This window comes from Sturnira hondurensis, unplaced genomic scaffold (assembly GCF_014824575.4).
Source record: "Sturnira hondurensis isolate 20B ecotype Veracruz unplaced genomic scaffold, ASM1482457v3 Scaffold0006505, whole genome shotgun sequence".
Classification (NCBI taxonomy): domain Eukaryota; kingdom Metazoa; phylum Chordata; class Mammalia; order Chiroptera; family Phyllostomidae; genus Sturnira; species Sturnira hondurensis.
In genome coordinates, this window is record NW_028079136.1 from 3,918,474 (window position 1) to 3,939,431 (window position 20,958).

General features: G+C 51.2%; 1 protein-coding gene across 12 annotated transcripts in view; it reads right to left on the bottom strand.

Moving 5' to 3' along the window:
- The window catches only part of BMAL1 (basic helix-loop-helix ARNT like 1), a 104,884-nt gene that overhangs the window by 5,095 nt on the left and 78,831 nt on the right, over positions 1 to 20,958 (bottom strand). For 8 of the 12 annotated variants that reach the window (XM_037050030.1, XM_037050033.1, XM_037050029.1 and 5 more), the window contains 9 exons: positions 16,679 to 16,771; positions 15,466 to 15,583; positions 12,881 to 13,030; positions 10,545 to 10,791; positions 9,337 to 9,443; positions 7,399 to 7,549; positions 6,466 to 6,554; positions 4,919 to 5,027; positions 1,489 to 1,582 (listed from right to left, as the gene is read on the bottom strand). In XM_037050030.1, the coding sequence (XP_036905925.1) occupies positions 1,489 to 1,582; positions 4,919 to 5,027; positions 6,466 to 6,554; positions 7,399 to 7,549; positions 9,337 to 9,443; positions 10,545 to 10,791; positions 12,881 to 13,030; positions 15,466 to 15,583; positions 16,679 to 16,771 (1,158 nt within the window). Of the gene's footprint in view, positions 1 to 1,488; positions 1,583 to 4,918; positions 5,028 to 6,465; positions 6,555 to 7,398; positions 7,550 to 9,336; positions 9,444 to 10,544; positions 10,792 to 12,880; positions 13,031 to 15,465; positions 15,584 to 16,678; positions 16,772 to 20,958 lie in introns of those variants that run through there. The other 4 variants (XM_037050032.1, XM_037050035.1, XM_037050037.1 and 1 more) reach the window with 2 other exon arrangements.

Genomic DNA, 20,958 nt, shown 5'->3' on the forward strand with positions numbered 1-20,958 from the left:
AGCTGTGAGGACATGATGAGAAGAATGGGCACTGGAAGTTCCCGGAGTGCATTTAAGCGCTGCACTGGGTTGATAACCTTATAAAGCAAAGAGGAGTGGGATTCTTGGTAATAGTGGGGAGCTGGGAAGTAGAGGAGGGGAAACTGGCCTAGGAAGCAGTGGATCCCACGTGGAGGAAGGCCCCGGGGTGTAACGGGTTGGCAGAGCTGAGAGCAGAGCCTGCAGGCCGGGGTGGAGGGGCACACCTGGCCCGACTTCATCTAATCGATGCTGTTTTCCGCATCTCCCCCAAAGGCCAGGCATGTTCACATACTATCTCACGACAGGAGTTCGTGTGCAACGATTCTGGCTGTCCCCACTTGTAGTAGTCCCGTTATAAAGAAAACTAGGGCTTAAAAATGGTTCAGGGTCACAGAGCCAGCATAAGGCAAACAAAGCCAGGTCTGTCTCACTTTGCCCATGCTCTTGCCCATTAATTTACTGACTTTGAAACAGTATTTTTTGGGGGTGGGAAGCAAAATTTCATTTCAAACAGAAGCTTTTCTGGATGATTCATCTATAACAGGAGCTGCCTTGGTGGAAGGCACGGGAGTCCTGCCCTCCCATCTCGGCCCAGCTGGCCCCGCCCACCGGCTGGACCTCGGCTCCCACTCCCCTAGCCTCTGGGGTGCCTGTTTTGAAAACCCATGTCCTGCTTTTGCTACAGTCTGTGCCCCAGGAGTCCCGCCTGTGTAAACTAATGCTCCTGTATGTGTTTCGGGAGGCAGGAGGAGGAAGACTTGATGTGTAAAGAGGCTGGCCCTTGGGTCATCCTAACCTGTGTTAACATCAGGCACGGTAAACGGAGTCACGATGTACAATGAGCATGGCCTAGACTTGTCAATTCTCTGGCAAAGATGAAACAGATGGGTGGTTTCTCAGCCTATGCACAGTGCAGCCTTCTAGCTAGCTCTTCGTGAGGGCTGACGACCGATGAGCCACATGTATACATGCCACCGTATCACAGGAAACCCAGGTGGCAGGTCCCCAAGCACCCTGTGACTGCAAAAGCATAGCTTGCTTTCCAAAGCCCCGCTGGTGGTACCACTGTGTCCGGTCCCTGCACTCGACACTGACAATATTCTCTCCCCGGGAAACTCCCAGCAGAGCCCTGGACAGCCTTCCAAGCGTGGTCCTCACCAACCCTTCCCTCGTGGGAGCTCTATGATTGCTCCCTCAAGGCCGTGGGCTGACAGCTCCCCATTCCTCAGGATAATCTTTCTGCTTCCCCAGCTCACGTGGAATTAACCCTCTATGGGTGTCAGCAAGCCCCCTCGCCCCACTGGGGTGCCTTGTGCCTAGCCTCGCACACGTGTGTTTACTTCGAGGGAAAAAGTGTTTCAGCAACCACAACTGTATCTGCATCCTCTCTCCCCACCATTTCAGAACTTGGGCAAGAGGCTCTCTAGATTAGGAAAGTCTTGGTCTAAGAGGCATCAGCAGCCTTACCTTCTTGCCTCCTGGAGAAGAGGCATCGGGGGGAGGCGTGCTTGTGATGTTCAGCGGGCTGGAGCCACAGCTGGAAGGCGATGACCCCCTTATCCTGTCGGCGAAAAGGGGAGTTAGTTATGTTGCCTTGCTTTTTTCTAGTGGAGTATGTGTGTGTGTGTGTGTTGTTGGGGGGGGGGGGAAGAAGAAGGATGACGATCTACACAGGATTTGGCAAGCCTTTTCTGTAAGGGAGAAAGGAACTACTTTAGGCTCCCGATGGCCTTTGTCACAGATACTCAACTCTGCCACTGTAGTCTGAAAGCAGCCACAGACACTATGGAAATGAATGGGTGTGGCTGTGTTCCAATAAAACTTTATTCACAAAAACAGGTGATGAACTGGATTTATCCCATAGGCACCTAATCTAGAATACAGACCCTGGAGTCAAGCTTCTCAATGACAGACCTCTTGGATTAGGGTTTGGATTTCAGGTTGGAATTTCAAGTAAGTGGCCAGGTTTATTTCTTCGTAAAATCCAGACCTCAGAGTTGGACGGGACTTAGAAGTTCAGTCTCTGCTTTGACACTGTGAACTGGAATCCACAGCGGTTGATTTATCCTCTTCCCTGCAGACACTGTTCAGCTGGTGAACACTCGCAGGAAATGGAGGGTGCCGGGGTGGCTCGGCCACTCCGCGGGAGTGGTGTGGCATCCTCCTCTAGGGCCACAGGTGATGGGGTCCTGGCCTCTCTCAGCGGCCACATTCTCAGCATTCCAGGCTCACAGAGGGAGAGACTTGGGACTATAAACCCACATACACTCTTGTCAGGCTGGAGAACCTCAGGAGAGGGAGCCAAGGCCTGGTGCTGAAGCTCAAGTTTAGGGAGAGTGTGGTGGCAGCTCCTACACGAGGAAAAGCAGCTTTGGGGGGTCCCTCCCTCACTGCCCAGCGGCCTTTGGCTCTGGGCCTGTACTGCGTAGTGCTATGGACTTGTGAGTGAACAAGCTCTCTCTCTCCCCTGGATCACGCGCTTCTCAGAGGCAGGATACAACTATATACCATGCTCTCTTAGGGCACACAGATGGCTACTAACTGTTCACTGAAAAGTGCTGACTGTCTCCCTCCTTTTCCTCTGTGAGACCACTATTTTCCCAGGTTCCCCATCTTGGAGTGGCCTTTTCAGTGTTTCTTTTTCTTTTTAAGATTTTATTTTTAAGAGAAGGGGGAAGGCAGGGAGAAAGAGGGATAGAAACATCTATTGGTTGCCTCTCACATGCCCCCAACTGGGGACCTGGCCTGCAACCCAGGTGTGTGCCCTGACTTGGAATCGAACTGGCAACTTTTCAGTTTGCAGGCTGGTGCTCAATCCACTGAGCTACACCAACCAGAGCTATTTATTTATTTTTAGGGAGAGGGGAAGGGAGAAGGCGAGAGAGAAACATCAATGGATTGCCTCTGGAACACGCCCAACCCAGACACGTGCCCTGACCTGGAATCGAACCAGCGACCTTTCTGTTTGTGAAACATCCAATCAAATGAGCCACACCAGTCAGGGCCATCGTTTCTTGTTTCACCTTCAACATCTAGCCCTTAAATTACTCATTTCTACCTTGGAGAGTATCATCACTGTAGGATGGGCCTGCTTCCTGGGCTATCAAGTATGCTCACCCTCAGCTCTTCCTACACCAATCCAACTTCCAGTCCTTCCTAACACAACACTTTGGACACCTACTCAGCATCCCATAGTGATGGGATTGGTGAAAAAAAACAATTTTTTTCCAGTCTAAACTACTTAGCATCATTTCTTAATAATATTAGAAACGGTGGCTCCTTCCTACAAAGAGACTGCCCAGTTAGATGGCCCACTTCTTGACCCTGAATATGCCACTCACATGCCCACTCCACTGGGTGCCTGTCTTTTCTAGAAGGAATGCCCACCTTCATCCCGAACCCAGGTTCAGCTAAGTTCAAACCCTTCCTTGCTTGCTCACCTCACCCATGCACTCTCCCTTTGTCCTATTACCATAAAGAAAACAGACTTCTCAAGACTGTAAGATCCTTGAGGTCCAGGACTGCTTTACACTGTTCTCGGATGGTCCTGAGCGACGCACAGGGTGTGCAGAGGCGGAGGAGAGCCTGGCCATCACGGCACGCTGCCCACTCCTCCTTTCTGAAGTGGACTTGAAGCCTCTCCCCTCATGCCTGTCGGGATGGAACTGAACTCTGTGCCCCACTGCGGCCAACGAGAAAACAAGGCTGGCTCTCCTGAGAGAATCCAGTGTCGGCAAGAAATCATCATTTCCCCCCTTTTCCTGCTATTGCCTGGTTACCACTCTCTCCACTCCCCCAAATGAAATGGACTTATAGTGAGTACTTCTCTCTTAATGACTGCCCTCCCCCTTTTAAAAGAAGTCTGTTTTATTTTTTAAAGGACTTTATTTATCCATTTTTAGACAGCGGGAGGGAGGGAGAAAGAGAGGGGGAGAAATGCCAATGCATGAAAGACACATTGACTGGTTGCAACCTCTTGCACACCCCCAACCAGGGACCTGGCCCACAACCCAGGCATGTGCCCTGACTGGGAATCGAACCGATGACCCCTTGGTTCATAGGGCAGTGCTCACCCCACTGAGCCACACCAGCCAGGGCTCAACAACTACTCTTAGATTTAACTAACAATTTTTGAGCCCTCTCTCTCTATCAGTTTCTATTCTAGAACTTTCCTGAGTCGTTTCATAATCCTAAACAATGCTTGTGAGATAGATATTGCCTCCCTTTTATGGCTTAATTCAACAGAGGCCAGGCGGTTACATGAATCTCCCAGGCACGGCCAAGGGGAAGCCCAGGACTCAAACCCAGGAACACTGCTCCCCGCTGTCTCACATGGAAAAAAGTCCTGCCTGGGGGAGTTCCTGTTAGGAGCGACCTGCCTGCTCTCCACGATGCACCCTGGGCGGCTTCGCCGAGGCCCAGCCCGCTCTGCAGCCCGCAGCCCGAGCCCATGGTGCTGTGCGGTAGGTGCTCAGCCACCCTCGCCGGGAAACTCCAGAGACACACACTGAATAAGCAGGACGCTGAGCCTCCCGAAGAGTTCCCTTTCGTTCTGGACTGTCTGGGATTAGCTTCTTTACTTAAGGCAGGATTTCTCCATCTCAGTCGGCGCTACTGACATTCTGGACCAGAACATTGTTTTGTTGGGGGCAGGGGGAGGGAGGCGGTCTTGTGTATTACACGATGCAACTGTATACATCCAACCACGCAGGCTGTTTGGAAAGCGGCATCCTGCCCTCTATACAGGGACATTTAGTAGCGACCTCCCACCCAACTATGACAGCCAAAAATGTCCCCAGACATTACAAAACATTCCTGGGGGGTGGGGGTGGGGGGGGCAGAAAGCCCTGGGTTGAGAACCACCGGTTTAAGGGACCAACCGGAGGACGTTACTTGCCTGTGGATTTCCATGATTTCCTCAGCGATCATTCGACCTATTTTTCCTGCCCCAGCCCTGGTTCCCCCCGGAATCCCTGGAACAGTGGGCTGGGCCCTCTTCGGGCCACCTACAACAAAGGAATCCGAGCGTGAGAAGGGGAAAGCAGGAGAAGAGGTGCTTCTGTGTGTTGGGTTAAAATCAGTTCATCCCACGATCCCTGGGAAGCTCAACCTCAGCGCTGCACCGTGAGGGACAAAGAGCCGTAGCTCGATAGGAAAAGGCTCAAGTTTCCTTTCAGGGTCAGAGGCCCAAGCGGTGACTTGAAAAATCTAATTCTTCTCCTGCAGTCAACACACACTGAGTCCCTCTAGGCTGCACGGAGGTGAGCCGCCTCCTGCCCTCCAGGGCCTCCCAGTCTAGGGGGTGATGAGGATGAATGAGGCTGCAGCCAAGTGGGCTGAGTGTGCCGGGCGAGTGTGAGGCACCCAGCTCTTCTGGGGCCAGGGGCAGCTTCCTGGGAGGTGTGAACTCTGAGCTGAGAACTGGCGGGGGTGCGAGGGGTGTAAATTAGCTCGGCAGAGAGGCAGGGCAGGGAACATTCCAGGCACAGCAACCAGTGCGTGCAGGGGTACTGCGGCAGGGCAAAACTCGGGGGACTCCAGGACACTCATCACAAGTGACGACGAAGCAGTAGTGGCAGGTCACAGAGGGCCCTGGGGGCCACACGCATGTGGACGGTGTCCACAAAGCGATCGGGGAACCAAAGGACTTTACACAGAAGAGGCGATGACTCAGATTTGGTGACCAGAAAGTCCAGTGCTCGGAGAATTAACGATAGTGGAGGATGGGGGCGGGGGGCAGAGGGAGACTGGGGTTAGAACAATAATCCAGGCAACAGAGGGGAGGGTGAAGGAGGGGTTAGGAGACAAGAGAGACAGTTTCCCGTTCGGATGCAATGGGAGAGGTAGGAGTCACGGTCTCTGTGCTAACCGGGCGGAGGACCAGTTTGGATGTGGGGGGTTCCTGGAGCCTTTGGGACTCCAGGCAGACCTCACCAGGAGGCCGCTGGGGAGAGTGGGGGCAGGAGTTGTCCGTGGAGAGAGGTGGGGGCTGAAGCCGTGCGAGCAGACGTAGCCCGAGGAAGGAAGGGTGGTCACGTGCAGAGAGTGGGGCCAGGGCCCAGCCCTGGGAGGGGCGCTGCCAGGGACAGCACACGGCCACTGCTGACAGACACCCTCCGGCCCCCTCAGGAACCAGAGCCGGTCATCAAAGCGTACTTCGCATCACAGCCACGGGGCCACACAAAGGGAGGAAAGGCCTGAGAGGAGCAAGGAGTTTATTTCAGAGCTTCCAGGATCCAGGCAGCCTCAGGAAGGCAAGAATGAGTTCCCAGTGTTCCAGGCTCAACAGAGAGATTGAGATGACCGGGTTCTTAGTGCTTATCCCCTCAAGGCCTCCCCTGTTCCACAGAAAACGGTGGCTGGGGACCCCAAGCATTTGGGGGGACATTTGGGTCACAAGCAGCTCCTCGCGGAGCAGCCCAGTGCCCAGCAATGCACGGTTACCTTCTCCCGAGGGCAGCATGCTGTCCACGCTGTGGGGGGACGCTGGGAGCTGCGGGAAGGTTGGGTCCCCGCCTTCCAGGACGTTGGCTCTGTGAACATCCCAGCAAGAAGGAAACGTGAGTCAGGCCTGCTCAGAGCTGTGCACCTTTCACCTTGGCCAAGGTGTCCGGTGTCCACTCTGGACCTGGACAGGCCAGAAAACGAAGGGTCTGTCTGAGTGGCTCAAAGGGTCTCCTCGCTGTCATAGCACGATGGACAGTGTCCTGCTCTTGGCCTCACTGCCTGCCTGGGCCTTCCTAGTTCACGCAGGACGCGGGCCAGCAGAGGTGGCGACTGCCCACTGCCACGACCCCTCATTCAGCTCTAACCACAGAGGAATGGGGTGGGGGGCGGTTTGGACACCATCGGGAAGGTGATGTGGGCAGCAGGCCTGGCCACAGTGTGGGTCTTTCCTTTCCCTGCTCTTAGCAAGTGGCCACTTTTGAGTGGCCATCCAGTTGCCAGCATTTGGGCCATCAGCCTGGTGGGCATGGGTCGCCCCCCATCCTCAGCCAGGCCAGGATGAGCTGAGGCCTGGTTGAACCTTTCACGGGTGCCTCCCCCTCTTCCCTCCACAGAGTACGGTGGGTGCCCGGGGTGCAGGGTCTGCAGGGTCTGCAGATTTCAAAGGCTGGCTGCTTTATCTGGAGGAAAATGTCGCTGTTCCTTGGGGCAAGGCCACGAGCTGGGGCCTGTGTGGTATGAGCACTGAAACTCGTCCTTCGTTAGCAGCCCCTGTGGCTTCTGCCAATCCCAAGGCTTCATGGGACATTAGCAAGGTGGCAGTAGATGATGTGATACTGACTGTTGCCTGTGCCCCCTCTTCCAGGTACAGGGCCTATAGGGCATTTCATTTGGAAGCGAGGGACCTTCTGATATAGGAAATACACTTACAGAACAACAGTGTTGGTTGAGACAATGTATTCTACTTCCTTGGTCCAAGGGTTCATGAAACTGAACCATCGACTCCGCAGTGTGATGAAAGAACCATCTTTGATTTTAAACTTATAGCAGTTAGTTGTAATCTTTTCTCTCGTCTGTAAAACTGAAAATGCAAAGAAACCATGAATGACTTTGCTTCCTCAGATCAGGGTACAAACTGACCCACCCCTACGTGCATCAGGCTCCGACGCCATCGCCCTTTCATGAGCGGCGGGAGCTGGCACTTTGGAGAACAGGTCATTTCTTTTTTTTTTAAAGATTTTATTCATTTATTTATCTTTAGAGGGGAAGGAGAGAGGGAGAGAAACATCAATGTATGGTTGCCTTTTGTGCGTCCCCTGTTGGGAGTTGGCCTGCAAGGAACCAGCCTGCAACCCAGGCATGTGCCCTGACTGGGAATCGAACCACGATCGTCTGGTTCGCAGGTCCGCCCTCAATCCACTGAGCTACGCCAGCCAGGGCAGAACAGGTCATTTCTGAGGGGCTGGCTCAGAGCCTTTGTTTCGTCTGGGGGTCCGTTGTTATTTCTCAGAGCGTGTGAACTGAAGGCTCCGGGAGATGCCTGGCTGTGTTGCAGACCTCCACCTGGAATCGGCCAGACGCGAGCACCAACTGAGGGGCAGGTGCTCCGCAGAGGGGCAGCGTTCTTTTCCCACCACACAGCCCAGGGGCAGGACAGCATTTTTAGGACACCTGAGTCCAGAGAAGTCCTATTCAAACCTACTCCTTTATGTAACAGACACGTAATGAGCCTTTCATGTGCCAGGCCCTGGACAGAGGAGACGGGACAGGACACCTGGCCTCAGGAGAGGACTGAGAGGCAGCTGTGCAAGGGAGGAGACTGGGGCCTTGAGGGATGAATAGCAGTGGCTAAAAGGAAGGAGGAGGAACAAGGCCTGTGGAGGAGTTGCGGGGGGAGGGGCAGTGAGCCGGTCCTGCGGCTGCAGCACACAGCCTCTGCAGGCAAGGATGGGGGTGGGCGGCGTGCCGAGGAGGCAGGTCGGGGCCAGGAGGTAAAGGTCCTGAGTGCCTATAAGAGGCATTTAGCCTTCAGTGTAAAGGCAGGTAGGTTTACACTGACCATGTGATGTTACCAGGGTTAACTACGGAAGACTGGGGGCAGAAGGCAGACTGTGAGAGCCCGTCAGGAGTCCATCACGATCAGAAGGTGGGCACAAGGGCCTGGACCAGGACAGCGGAGGTGGGTCCCCTTTGGACATTCACGTCTGAGGTGAATGAGCTGGTCTGGTGGATGACGAAGTAAAGGAAGGGGTCAACCTGGGGCCGTGCCATCAATCAAGAGGCAAATACAGGCAGCAGTGCAGGATTTTATTTATTTTTAATTTATTTTTAAATATTTTATTTATTTTTTGACAGAGGGGAGTGGAGGGAGAAAGAGTGGGAGAGAAGCATCAATATGTGGTTGCCTCTTGTATGCCCCCTACTGGGGACCTGGCCTGCAACCTAGTCATGTGCCCTGACTGGGAATTGAACCAGTAACCCTTTGGTTTGTAGGTTGGCACTCAATCCACTGAGCCACACCAGCCAGGGCAGCAGTGCGGGACTTTATGAAAAAGAATCAGAACTGTTTGGGCCATACTAAATCTTCATGGGTTCTGGATCAATCCTCTGGGTAACAGATGCCTTCCAGAAATTAACCTGGCATGTGTACAGAAAACTGCTGGGCACTAGGGGTGGGTTATCTGCAAGGGGATGAACAGGACCCAGGAGCCTCAGCTTCCTCTCTGCACAGATACTTTGGCCTCGGCTGAGACTCCTGGGCTGGCTGACTCCCACACCCTCGGGGGCAGGTTTTTCTGGAAGAGTGTATGGACTAGTCTAGAAGCAGGGGCATTCTAAGCTCACGATCCTTTGCACGGCCAACCTTACCTTGCCTATGACATTCTGCGAGATGTCCTATGTCATCTTGGTGAAAATATTCATAACACGATGTGCCTAGAAGTTCTTGTGGTAAATATGCCAAAATAGCCGTTGCCCTACAAGGAAATATTAAAAGGAAAAGCCACTCAGACAACAGCACCTCTGCAGTGGGAGCCCTGCTGCGGCCACGGAGAACAAGGTCGAGGCTGGGTGGCTACTCGGAGGGCCTGCTGTGTGCAGGTTTCATGTATTTAACTCATGTAACTGAATGACACCAAGGCTACAAAAACAGAGGGAGAGGAGGCAAAGAGGCCTTTCAAAGGGGCTCTTATAACAAGAAATCAAATTTTGGGAGGTTTAAAAATGGTAACTCCATTAGTGAGATAAAAACGTGGTTGGACCCTAAGCCCCAGGGCAGAATTTCTCCATGGTACTGCCAGCTTCTGTCAGAAGAGCCGAATACCAGAGCTTCTTAGGAAGCTCCCGCAGCAGGAACCACAAGGGCCTTGGGTTCTTTCCCAGCATTTAGTGACTTTCAAGTAGCCAGAAAAATTATCAGCTGGTGAATATTCTCAACAGGCAGCAGAGAGCGGCGGGAAGCCCGGGATCTCTGGGTCGACCGCCAGTCAGCGTGAGCCCCGCAGGAAGCCAGGCTTCAGGCAGGGCCTCGGTCCCTCAGCCACGAAAGATGGGACTGGACCAGATCCGTGCTGTCCAGCAGGACTCTTTGTGACCATGGCAATGTCCTGTATCTGTGTCATTAGCCTCATGTGCCTGCTGAGTACTTGAAATGTGGCTGGTGAGCCTGAGGAATTTCATTGTTCATTTTATTTAATTTTAATTGATTAGATTAAAACCAGAATAGCCATGTGAGATTATTAATCGCCTCAGGACCACATACTCTTCCCAGGGCCTGGGTTCCAGAACCCAATCACGGGAGTGGTCCTGGAACAGTCCATAGGTGCTATGCCCACTATTTCTCTTTTGGCCACAGACACCAAACCACCCTACTAAGTGCATGTGGTTTTCTACCTGACAAGGACAGAGAAAAATCTGTTTATGATGATATTCTGATGACAATTCTAATTTTTTAGCAGAGATCTCCACCACTTCCTTCTCTCTGTTTATTCTTAAGAAAGACAGCAGATCGTTGTCTCTACTTTGCTCAGGGTTAAAAATCTTCCATTACTGTTCAAGAGTAGTGTGCAGATGCTTACCTCTGGTCTACAAAGACGAACTTCCCATCTATGGCGTGCCGAGAAACGTACTCCATAGATTTCACCCTGATCTCCCCGTTCACCGGCTGTGGAACCACGTGAGAGTGCAGCCGTCCTATCGCAACGAGGCAGCTGAGGTTACACCCCTCGTTGTCCGGCTCATTGTCTTCATCCAGCCCCATCTTTGTGGGCGGCCAGCTTTTCAAATAGCCTGTGCTGTGGATTGTGCAGAAGCTTTTTCGATCTGCTAGAAAGCAAAGTCCGTGGTGAGTGTCAGTGTGGCTTTGGGGGCATGGGCAGCCTATGGTGGGCAGGAATGTCAGGAGGAAGTCAAATAATTTTTAAAAGGCCTTACTCTCCAAAAGTGAGCATCCAATGAGAAAGGAAGACTGAACAGGAACTACCATGCAGTGTCATACATGCTTAGTAGACGCTGGTTAAACCACATGCTTAGTAGACGTTGGTTAAACCACGGGAGGAGCATCTACATTCACCTGGGGAAAGGCAGGTGGCCCAAAAGAAAACAGCGGGGTGTAGAGAAAGGACGAACGCTGGCTATGGGACTAGGACGTGCAAAGGCTGAGGATGTACAAGGGCAGAGAAGTGTATCCTGTACAAGAAATGGCAGAGAGCTCAGGTTGAAGTGGAGGGGAGCAGGGGCAGGGGCAAGGGGCTGGTGGGGAGAGTTGGAATGGCAGGTTGGGGCAAACTATAGGGGTCTTGGATTCTTTCCTAACAAAGAATGGCTAACAGAAAATGGAGAGCTTCCAAAGGCATCTGAATGGGGAAACAGCAAAATCCAACCAGGGCTTGGATGTTCTAGAAGCAGAGGGACAAGTGAACCGGAAGAGAGGAAAAACCAGAAGAAGGATCACACAGCCGGAGACAAGGAGGCCTGCGCTCTGGCTGTGCTGGGAGGAGGAGGCAGGCGGGGCGTGGGAGAAGCTTCCGAGAATTCCTGGGAGTTGGTGTGAACATCCAAAAATTTGGCATGAAGGAAGCAAATGAAGACAACTCCAAATTTTTGGATTGAGTGATTGCTAGAATAAGTCACTAACTCAGGGAAGAGAGTCATGTGTCAGCGAGGAAGGGAAGGTTTCACATTGGGACACTTTAAGTGTGGAGCACTTTTGGGTTTTGACAATAAAGAAATCCTTGTGGAGGGTTTCACAAGCATTGGGTCTGTACTGTTTGTTGGGAACTGTGGAAAACAAATCATGCTAAGGATTTAACTTTTCTTCAAGAGCAATAGGAACTACCCAGGGTCTCAAATACGGAACCGATAAAAAGATATGCTTTTAAAAAGATCATTCTGGCTGCTGTGTGGAGAGATGGCAAACGTGAGGAGCCCACTTTGCAAAGACTGGGGGAGAACCGAGCATAGACGTGGTCCGATGATAGTGGTAAACATGGAGGTGGATAAACACATAACTTCTGCAAAAGGAATTCACTGTAGCAAGATTTCATGACTGGGGGTGGGGGTGAAGTGGGGTGAGGGTGCCTCGCAGGCTTCTAATATGTGCAATTCAATGGATGGCAGATCACATTTTGGTTTATTTGTTCCTGCTGCCGATTATTTACAGCAAGGAGAAGATCAGGTGGTTACTTTTACATTTACCATGTTTGAGATGCCCTTTTACATTTACATGTTTGATATCTAAGTGGGCAGATTTAATAAGCACTTAATTCATGGGTCTGGAGGTCAAAAGAGAAGTCTGCGCCAGAAATATAAACTTGGATGTTACTGACATATAAATGGTGTTGAAAGCTAAGGGAGTAGATGGTGTGCCTATGGAGAGAGAGGAGGTAGAAAAAGAGAAGGCAGCCCGGGACAGAAGATGGGCCAATGAAAGGAACCAGGAAGAGAGCCCAGAGCGACCAAGGATGGGCGAGATGAGGAGTATGTGGTTTCACAGAATTCTAGAGAAGAAGAAGATGGAGGGAAAATTGAAAAGTGACCATTGCATTTAGCACAGAGGTCACTGGTAAGTTTAGCAGAAGTAATTTTGGTGGATTGGTGGGTTACTCAGGAGGCAGTTAGAATAGTGGATGGTAGTGTTCTTTCTCAACCAATCACAGACAATTTAAAGAAAGGAAGCCTCCCTGCGAATCTCGGTCATCATGGCAACACATCAGGCTTCCCAGCATTCCCTGCTCCCGACTGTCCTATGTTGTCAGTGGGGGTGGGGGGAGGGGCAGGCAGCGGGGTCCCCGCCGCATCCCGGAAGCTGCCGCTCTGGCCAGCTGGCGGACACTGACCAACACCCTGCCGAGGGCCCCAGTGCAGCGGACAAGCCTCCCTGTAATGGGCTTCGACAGGTCTGTGAGATGGTTACCTTTTTTCTTTGAGCAGGTGGAGGGGAAATCCTTGTCTTCAACCTTTACTGAAGGCCTGTTACACTTCATCCTACAGAAGAAAGAACGTCGTGCTCCAGAACATAACCGAGATGGCCCAGGGGTTATATCTGTTTTAACTGGAAGTCCAGCTGCAAATCAATACACAAAACGTGATAAACTGAGGGTAATGTCTGTCGGGTTGGGGAGTGTGACCTTGAAGAAAGCCTCTTCTTTCCTGCTTCACAGTTCTATAACAATGCCATGGGGACAACACCTCTCCTCAGTCTAGGCCTTAAAAGATGCGGCAGGGAGAGGTGTGTTGCCCGGACATGTTTCCAGATCACGGAGAAGGCAGTCACCGGGTGAGTGGCCTGTGCACCCCCGGGGGAGAGAAGGAAATACGCTCAGGGCTCCCGTGCAGCGCGGTTCGCAGCTGAGAAGGGGAAGTGGAAGTTCACCACAGAAACATTAAAAGCAACATGGGGCGATGTGTGATTTGTGCCAAACGAACGGCAGAAACCGCCTGTGCTTCTCAGAGGAGGAAGAACTTGGGCCGGGCCTGGAAGGACGGGCAAGATGCTGACACTGAAATGGAAAGGACGAAACCGAACATCCTTAAACTCTCAGCCCAGGGGCCTGGACCGCACTTCAGGTCTGTGCTGTCCAGTTCAGGAGCCACTCGCTACAGGCAGCCACCGAGCGCCTGAAATGTAGTTATTCCGACTGGAGTGTGTGGTGTGAAAGAACACTCACAGGATTCCAAGGACTCGGCACAAGAAAAAGTAAAAGATCTCATTTTGGATTTATTCAGTTAAATAAAATATAGTACTAAAATTAGCTTTACACTTATTTTTACTGTTTTTAATGTGGCTACCAGAGAGTTTTAAATCGCAAATGTGGCTCCTATTTGCGGTTTGCACTGGGCTGTGCTGTGTGAAACCAACTGAATTAGCGTCCGCGGACGACAAGCACTGGCCGTGACCCTGACAGACACAATGGCCGCTGTCACTGCAGCGCACGTCTGGGGCGCGCCCTGCTGACCACCTGACAGCAACCGTCAGCACAGGCTGTTTACAGGGCTCCCAGGGCTCCTCCTGGGCCTCCCCCTGCAGCTGCCTCCCACACTGCCACCCCAGGGGTCTTCCCCAGAGTGCCGATCCGGGCCTGTCCCACCTGGCTCAGAGCCCTCACTGTGTCCTCATGGACGAAATGGTCTCCATAGTCCAGCCTCCCCCTCCCTCGCAGGTTTGTTCCACTAGCACCAAACAGGCCACAGAGCGGGGGCCACACCTCTGCTCCCACCCACAGATCATTTCCTCAGCTCTTTTCCTGTCTTCCTCATCCATCAAACATTAATTCATCTTTTCAAATCCACCTTGGCTGTCGCCTACTCGGTGAGGCCTCTCCCTGTGCCCCCATGAGAATGAATCATTCGTTCTCTATGGCTGCACCTATCATGCTACCCGGGGAGCTACCTGTCTGACTGCACGGTGAGGGCTTTACAGGTAGGGACCAACCACCATTCATCTTTTTCTCCTTAGGTCACTACACTGTTGCAAGGGCCAGACTACAAAGGACAACAGGTACCAGGAACTGCATTGTACTTTTAGGGAGAAGAGGAGTACCTTACTGAAAAGCATGGTTTAAAGGAGATTTCTTGGCTGGTATTTCCCTCCAGGAATTACAATGGGAGCTGGGAAGCAGGAAACTAGTTAGGCCACATCTGCCCGGGGCCAAGGTGAATACCAACCTTGAGACTGTGTTTAGATGTGCCAGGAACTGTCCCACATGCTTTATGTATATTAACATGTCCAGTCCTCACAAAACTGAATGGAATAGCTACTATTTTGCACATAGGAGGGCTCAGGCACAGAGAGGTTAAGTAACTTGCTCAAGGTCACACAGCTGGTCAACGGTGAGGTCAGGAAGTGAGCCCAGCAATCTGACCCCAGAGCCCACACTCCTAACTGTTGTAGTGCACGGCCTCCGGAGGGACTAAGGGAGAAGAAACCGACAGGGGCCCCACACAGGAGGCCCAGGAGAGGGTCAGGACAGGAAGCTGGGAGGAGTACGGACAGTGCTTCCCCTACTCCAAGGAGGAGGCCAGGAAGGGAAGCTGATACAATGAGGAACCACTTCCGTCAAAGAAACGTCATATCTATATTTTAAGTTTTCTTACTTTTGTGAGGCTGCCAGTGTGCACCTCAGATAAACAGAGATGATTTCTTTTTCAGGGAAAACAAATCAAACTTGTGTGAGCCCTTTAAACTTAGGAGCATAGGACAAGGAATTTTGATTCTGAAAAAAAAAAGACTAAAAATCAGAAAGAATCAAATCAAAGTAGCTGTTTTTCCTCTCAATGAATTTGGACACTGAGGTTTTTTTTCTTTATGTAAAACAAAACAAAACAAAGACAAAAGAATGTATACAATTCCACTTAGCCAAAGACAGCACCTGTGGCCCTGATACAGGGCAGAGAGGAAGTGGCCCAGAGGCTGAGACCACGGCACACGGTCTGCGGTCTTCGCTCTGCGCTCAGGTCTGAGCGGGGTCCCGAGGAAGCAGTGGCCTTCTCTGTACTCACTTTTTGCATCTATGAGTCGCTCCCGGGGTGCCGTGTCGGAGGAGGAGAGCTGCTCCTTGACTTTGGCAATGTCTTTAGGATGTAGGTAGTCAAACAAGCTCTGACCAATCAGATCATTCTGTGGGGAATGAACCATCAAAAATGACAAGTCAACAGCATGCAGAGCACAAATCATCTAAGTGCTTTGCCTAGATGTTGTATTTTAAGCATGACAACTGCCAACACTTCATATGTGGACATGTACACACATGCAATCACTTCGCCTAGACATGGACACAATGAACAAGGCACTGGGAGTTTGCTTGTGATAGCACATGAGGGAAGGAGCTCGATTAAGGAAATAGTTCAGGCTCCCCGGAGGTGAGGATCTTTTGGCCCTGTGTGTGCCTTTTCATTTCTGATGCCCACGGAGTCCCTTCTGAGCCCCCAGGGGGTGGAGTGTTGGCAAGGGCTCTGCATCGAGCCCCTCTAGGCCCCCATGCCCTATCCTGTTAGCAGAGACAATAAACACTTCCTGTATAACTTTCTTGTAAGACTAGATGAATAAAACACTCGGAAAACACTACATTACATTAATTCTAATGCACACAGGTGTTATTTTGACTCCGATTCCTCTGCCTTCTCCAGTGTTCATGCAACCACCAGCATGCAATGAGTAAAGGGATGAATGAGGGGTGGACACAGAATAAAAACTCTAGGGACATAACAGGTGAAAAGCTGTGCTCTGGGAGCTTTCCTAGATGTTTATCTTGTTGGATCCTACCAATGTTCATAGACGGCATGGACTGTTACAGTCGGGTTTAGAGGAAGCTGAGGTTCCACGGAGCTGGTGATCACTGCACACACAGCATCACGGGTGGCGCCCTGCCTCTCCTGTTCTCGGGCACGGCATTATCTGCCTACCTTTCTTCCTTGCCCCTCACTCTGCCCCCCCATAGTGGTAGGGTGCTGATTCTGCAGCGATAAGAACGTTAAAAAGCTGCTGCTGAGATCAGAGCCAAACCTTTCAAATGGCAGGAACACGGCACATACATGTATTACAAGATTTTTCTAAGTTTAACTTCATTTCCCCGTTAACATGTAGAGAATTCTCTGGAGGAGGGACTGGTGGGAGACAACAGACGCACTGCACGCATGATTGGGGCACGTGACTGCTCTGACGGGGGTGGCCTCTGTGGCTGCGGCGCGGCCGCACCACTGGTGGGAGCAGTACCTGGCTGTAGTTGAGGATCTTGAAGACAGACTCTGAGACAAAGAGTATCTTCCCTCGGTCACATCCTACGACAAACAAAAATCCATCTGCTGCCTAATCAGGAGAAATGGATAATCAATTTATCACACTTCAAGGAACATGACTGCAATCACTCTGACAGCAAACAAGGGCTGGTGTCTAAGTACCCAAAGCACAGGGCTGCTCTCTCGGTGGTTTCATGGACGTCCTGAGAATAGGGCACTTACAACAGATGCCTTATAAGAAAAGTAAGATTCTGTCCAAGGCAGATCTATGCATCTCCATCTATGATCTGATAATTACAGGGGAAAGTCCAATTACGTCCATTTTATTTCAGAGCAGAATTTAGCTTAAGATGTTTCCTTAGCACTGAAGTCCAGAGAAGTCATATTTTATTGCTCTGATTAGAACAACTGTATGGACAATCCTAGAATCTGAGATGAGAAGAAAACTGCAGGATCAGAATCCCCTCTCCAACACCATCCTGAAGACCTGCATTCTCAGGGAGCGCTAAGACAGGGGTGCTCAGCATTTGGAGCAGGGTTTTTGTTTTGTTTTGTATTTTTAAAGATTTTATTTATTTATTTTTAGACAGAGGGGATGGGAGGGAGAAAGAGAGGGAGAGAACGCCTCTTGTGCTCCCCCTGCTGGGAACCTGGCTTGAAACCCAGGCATGTGTCCTGACTGGGAATCGAACCAGTGACCCCTTGGTTCCCAGGCTGGCACTCTCAATCTACTGAGCCACACTAGCCAGGGCTGGAGCAATGTTTTATTGTTTTGTTTTGTTTAATGCTGATCATCTGGGTAGGGCTGGCTCACTGGTTTTGTTTAACCCGCTACTTCTGCCCTAAACTGATTCTAGCGTACACAGGGTTGAAAGCTACTGCTCTCAAATATTATCCTCTGACCTAGGGCAAGGCTGTTTGTTCCTAAGTGAGGTAAGAAAAGAAAAACAAAAACTTCCCCTTAGATTCTTCTTACTTCCTCTTCCCTTTATTTTTTAAGATTTTATTTATTTACTTTTAAAGAGGGGAAGGCGGGGAGAAAGAGGGAGAAAAACATCAATGTGTGGTTCCTTCTCTCAAGCCCCCTACTGGGGACCGGATCGGCAACCCAGGCACGTGCCCTGACTAGGAATCGAACCAGCGACCCTTTGGTTCACAGGCGGTCGGTGCTCGATCCACTGAGCCACCGCAGCCAGGGCACTCTACTTTAAATACAAGTGAAAATCTAAAGTGCCAAATAAAGACAGATGTAGAGACAGAGCAGTGTTTGTTAGAGAGACGGAGCGGGTAACTGCCAAAGCTCTAGCATTTGTCTTCATGTGCGTGATTCCTGGCCATGGAGTCCCAGCTTTTCAGATGGACAACCACTCGACCCCTGCTGGGGGAATCCCGGTAACCGGGAACCTCCCCCCAGTCTGTCAGGCACTCACTCTTTCCTCGGCTCCTGCAGTGCTAATACACAGCGGGGCACTATCTTGCTTTATTCACTACACTCAGTCTCCTGTTTGGAAAAACAGAGAAACTCGATTCTCTTCTTCACAGAAAGGCCCTTGGGATATAGTTTAATTCAAGAAACTTGGAAATGAATTCACGTGCCAGAAGATCAAGGAATGGCGCATGCACCTGTGCTGGGGTAAAAGGAGTGAAAGAAGCTGGTGGGCCACCCAGCGAGGCGGGGGCTAGGAGCAATCCCTTCCTGTTAGGCCTGGAAGCTGGTCCAGGGGCAAGGAATGACAGTGAGGGGGAAGCGACTTTCCAAGCACCATCTGCTGGGAGCCTCATTCTGTCAGAGCGAGGGTATTAATAACTTCCTCATTTGCCTTGCAGACAATCTTATATCCCACAAGAGAAGTATTTTGAGGCCTTTCATTGATGAAGTGGTGAGGTAAGAAAGGTTCCCGGGAAGAAGGTGACTGTGACATCCTGACATCTGGGTGCAGACAGGCCTGAAGAGACGTCATGAGCCAAGTACAGTCCAACCCGGCCAGGGTCTCCAAAGGCCAGTGAGCACGGTCAGGGCAGGGCATGCCCAGGTGCTTGGACCTGCTTCACTGGGCAGATGGACGCCATCAGGGCAAGCAGCAGGGGCTGCGAGAGCAACTGAAGAGCAGAGGTGTGAGGTGCGAGGACACCATGAGGACTGTGGGGACACCAGAAAACCAACCAGAAAGCCAGGGGCTGGCTCATTCTTGGGGAGGACGGTGTTTGTAAATAACCCAGAGCCTGGGCGGTCTGCCTGCTTCTCAAACTGCGGGGAAGTGGAGTACCCAGACACTACACACTGTTCACGAAAGATCTTCTAACGGCACTTAGTAAGGCAGGCAATTAGTCAGATTGGCATTGGTGAGGAAAAGTGGAAGCACAGCTCCTGCTGCCAGTCTGTTCGGCCCCTGCCTGCTGTTGAGACAAATTCCTGGGGACTGGGTACCTGGAACTGGTGAGGGGTTGGGCCAGACTTCGCAGCCACTGCGGCGTGCCGCAGAAGAAAGAAAAGTGTCGCTGGGGAGGACGGACCACCACTGGTGTCGTGTGAAACGAGAGCAGGGGAGGTAAGTCTGAGATGGAGTATTTAGCTGGCATCGCACTGAAATTCTTGTTCTATAGCCTACTAACTGTGAGCACATGATAAGGAATTAAAATTACTATAAGTGATTGCACTTATAGTGATTACATTAAGTGTTTGTCACTATAAAAGGTACTTTATATATTTACATATATAAAACAATTTATAAACATTTTTTTCCTTAAAAACATCAAATTACCAGTACCAGTGTGGCCATCAGGACGAGCTACATAATTTATAGGTGCTGTACAAAATGAAAATGCAGGGACTCTTATACAAAAAAATGTGATTTTCAAGGTGAGAGCATTACAAACAAGCACTGGGCCTTGTGTGACTGCACAGGTCACACGCCCGTGACGCTGGCCCTGCTGGTTTCTCTAGAGACGCAGCAGACATAGCTTATAGCTACAACTTCTGAGAACAAGGACATCTGTCAGGAGAGGGGTGGGAGGTGGGGGCAGAGGTGGGTCCGAATAACTGTGCCCCAAGAGTGGTAGCCAACAGGTCATCACCAGTTTGCTGGGAAGCCTTGCCCCCCCCCCCCACCTCGCGTGCTGAGCGGTGAACATGCTAGGAACATGCCGGGATGTTCCTAGAATAGTGTCCTGCTTATACAGTGAGTAATCAAAACTGTTTGCTGACTTAGTGAATGAGTGAAATTGAAAGACACAGAGGGTCTGCCTACAGATCTACAAGTCACAGGAAGCCTCAAGGGATTGCTAATGACAAGCCAGAATGTGAGACCACCCAAGGTGGTCTGTTTTGGCAGAGATAAAAGAAGTTAAAAAATGAACTGCATCTCTCTGAGCTGGCAAAGACCCAGCCTACCAACAAGCATGTATGAGTGCGCTGGGGAGGGGCCGTGTTGCGGCTGCCCAAAAGGTGGCACCAAGATGGCTTCTGTGGCAAGGGAGGTGCCCAGCAGACCACAGGTGAAGTTCTGTTTGGGCTTGTGAGAGCCACTTCTAGGGGGAAATCCGGCAAACAGATGTGGCTCTGGAGAGTGTGATTGGCAATGGCTGCCGGGGCCAGGCCCGAACTCCGTCTCCCTCTTGCTCGCTTGTGTCTGCTGTGGAGGCTGGGAAATCTAAGCTCGGCTCTGCAACCTGCCCTGACGCTGGGGGACACCAGGCGCGTCTTCTCCACAAGCTGACATCTATTGCTGGGCTTCCAGGAAGTGGGCACATCCTTTCCTGGTGGAAAGGACCACTGGCTCAGAGCCACCCCGCCCTGTTTTCCCTGGCACAGCCGTCTCGCTACACTGAGGAAGCGGCTGCACTCCTAGCCCAGCATGGTTGTGGGTGAAGACCAAGAGCCTGGCTCCTGCTGACCTCACTGGGGCACCGCACTGACCCTCACTGCCGACCCCAGGACCAGCCATACTTGAGAAACAAAACCCGATTTGTTACAATATTGTCAATGATGTTTCCTGTGCTGTGCTTTACATCCCCATGACTATCTTGTAAGTAGCTGTTAATGGTACAGTGCCAGCTGGGCACTGGAAATATCAGGGAGGACACTTAGTAGAGTATATGATTGGCTGACCTCTATGCATACACCTGAAACTAATACAAAATAATACTTAATGTAAACTAATTAAAAAAAGAAAAATAAAAAAACCCTATTGTTCATCATGTCTTCTGTTCCTTGCAGTTGAAAGCTTTCCAGTTAATACAGCACATCATGAGGGGAAG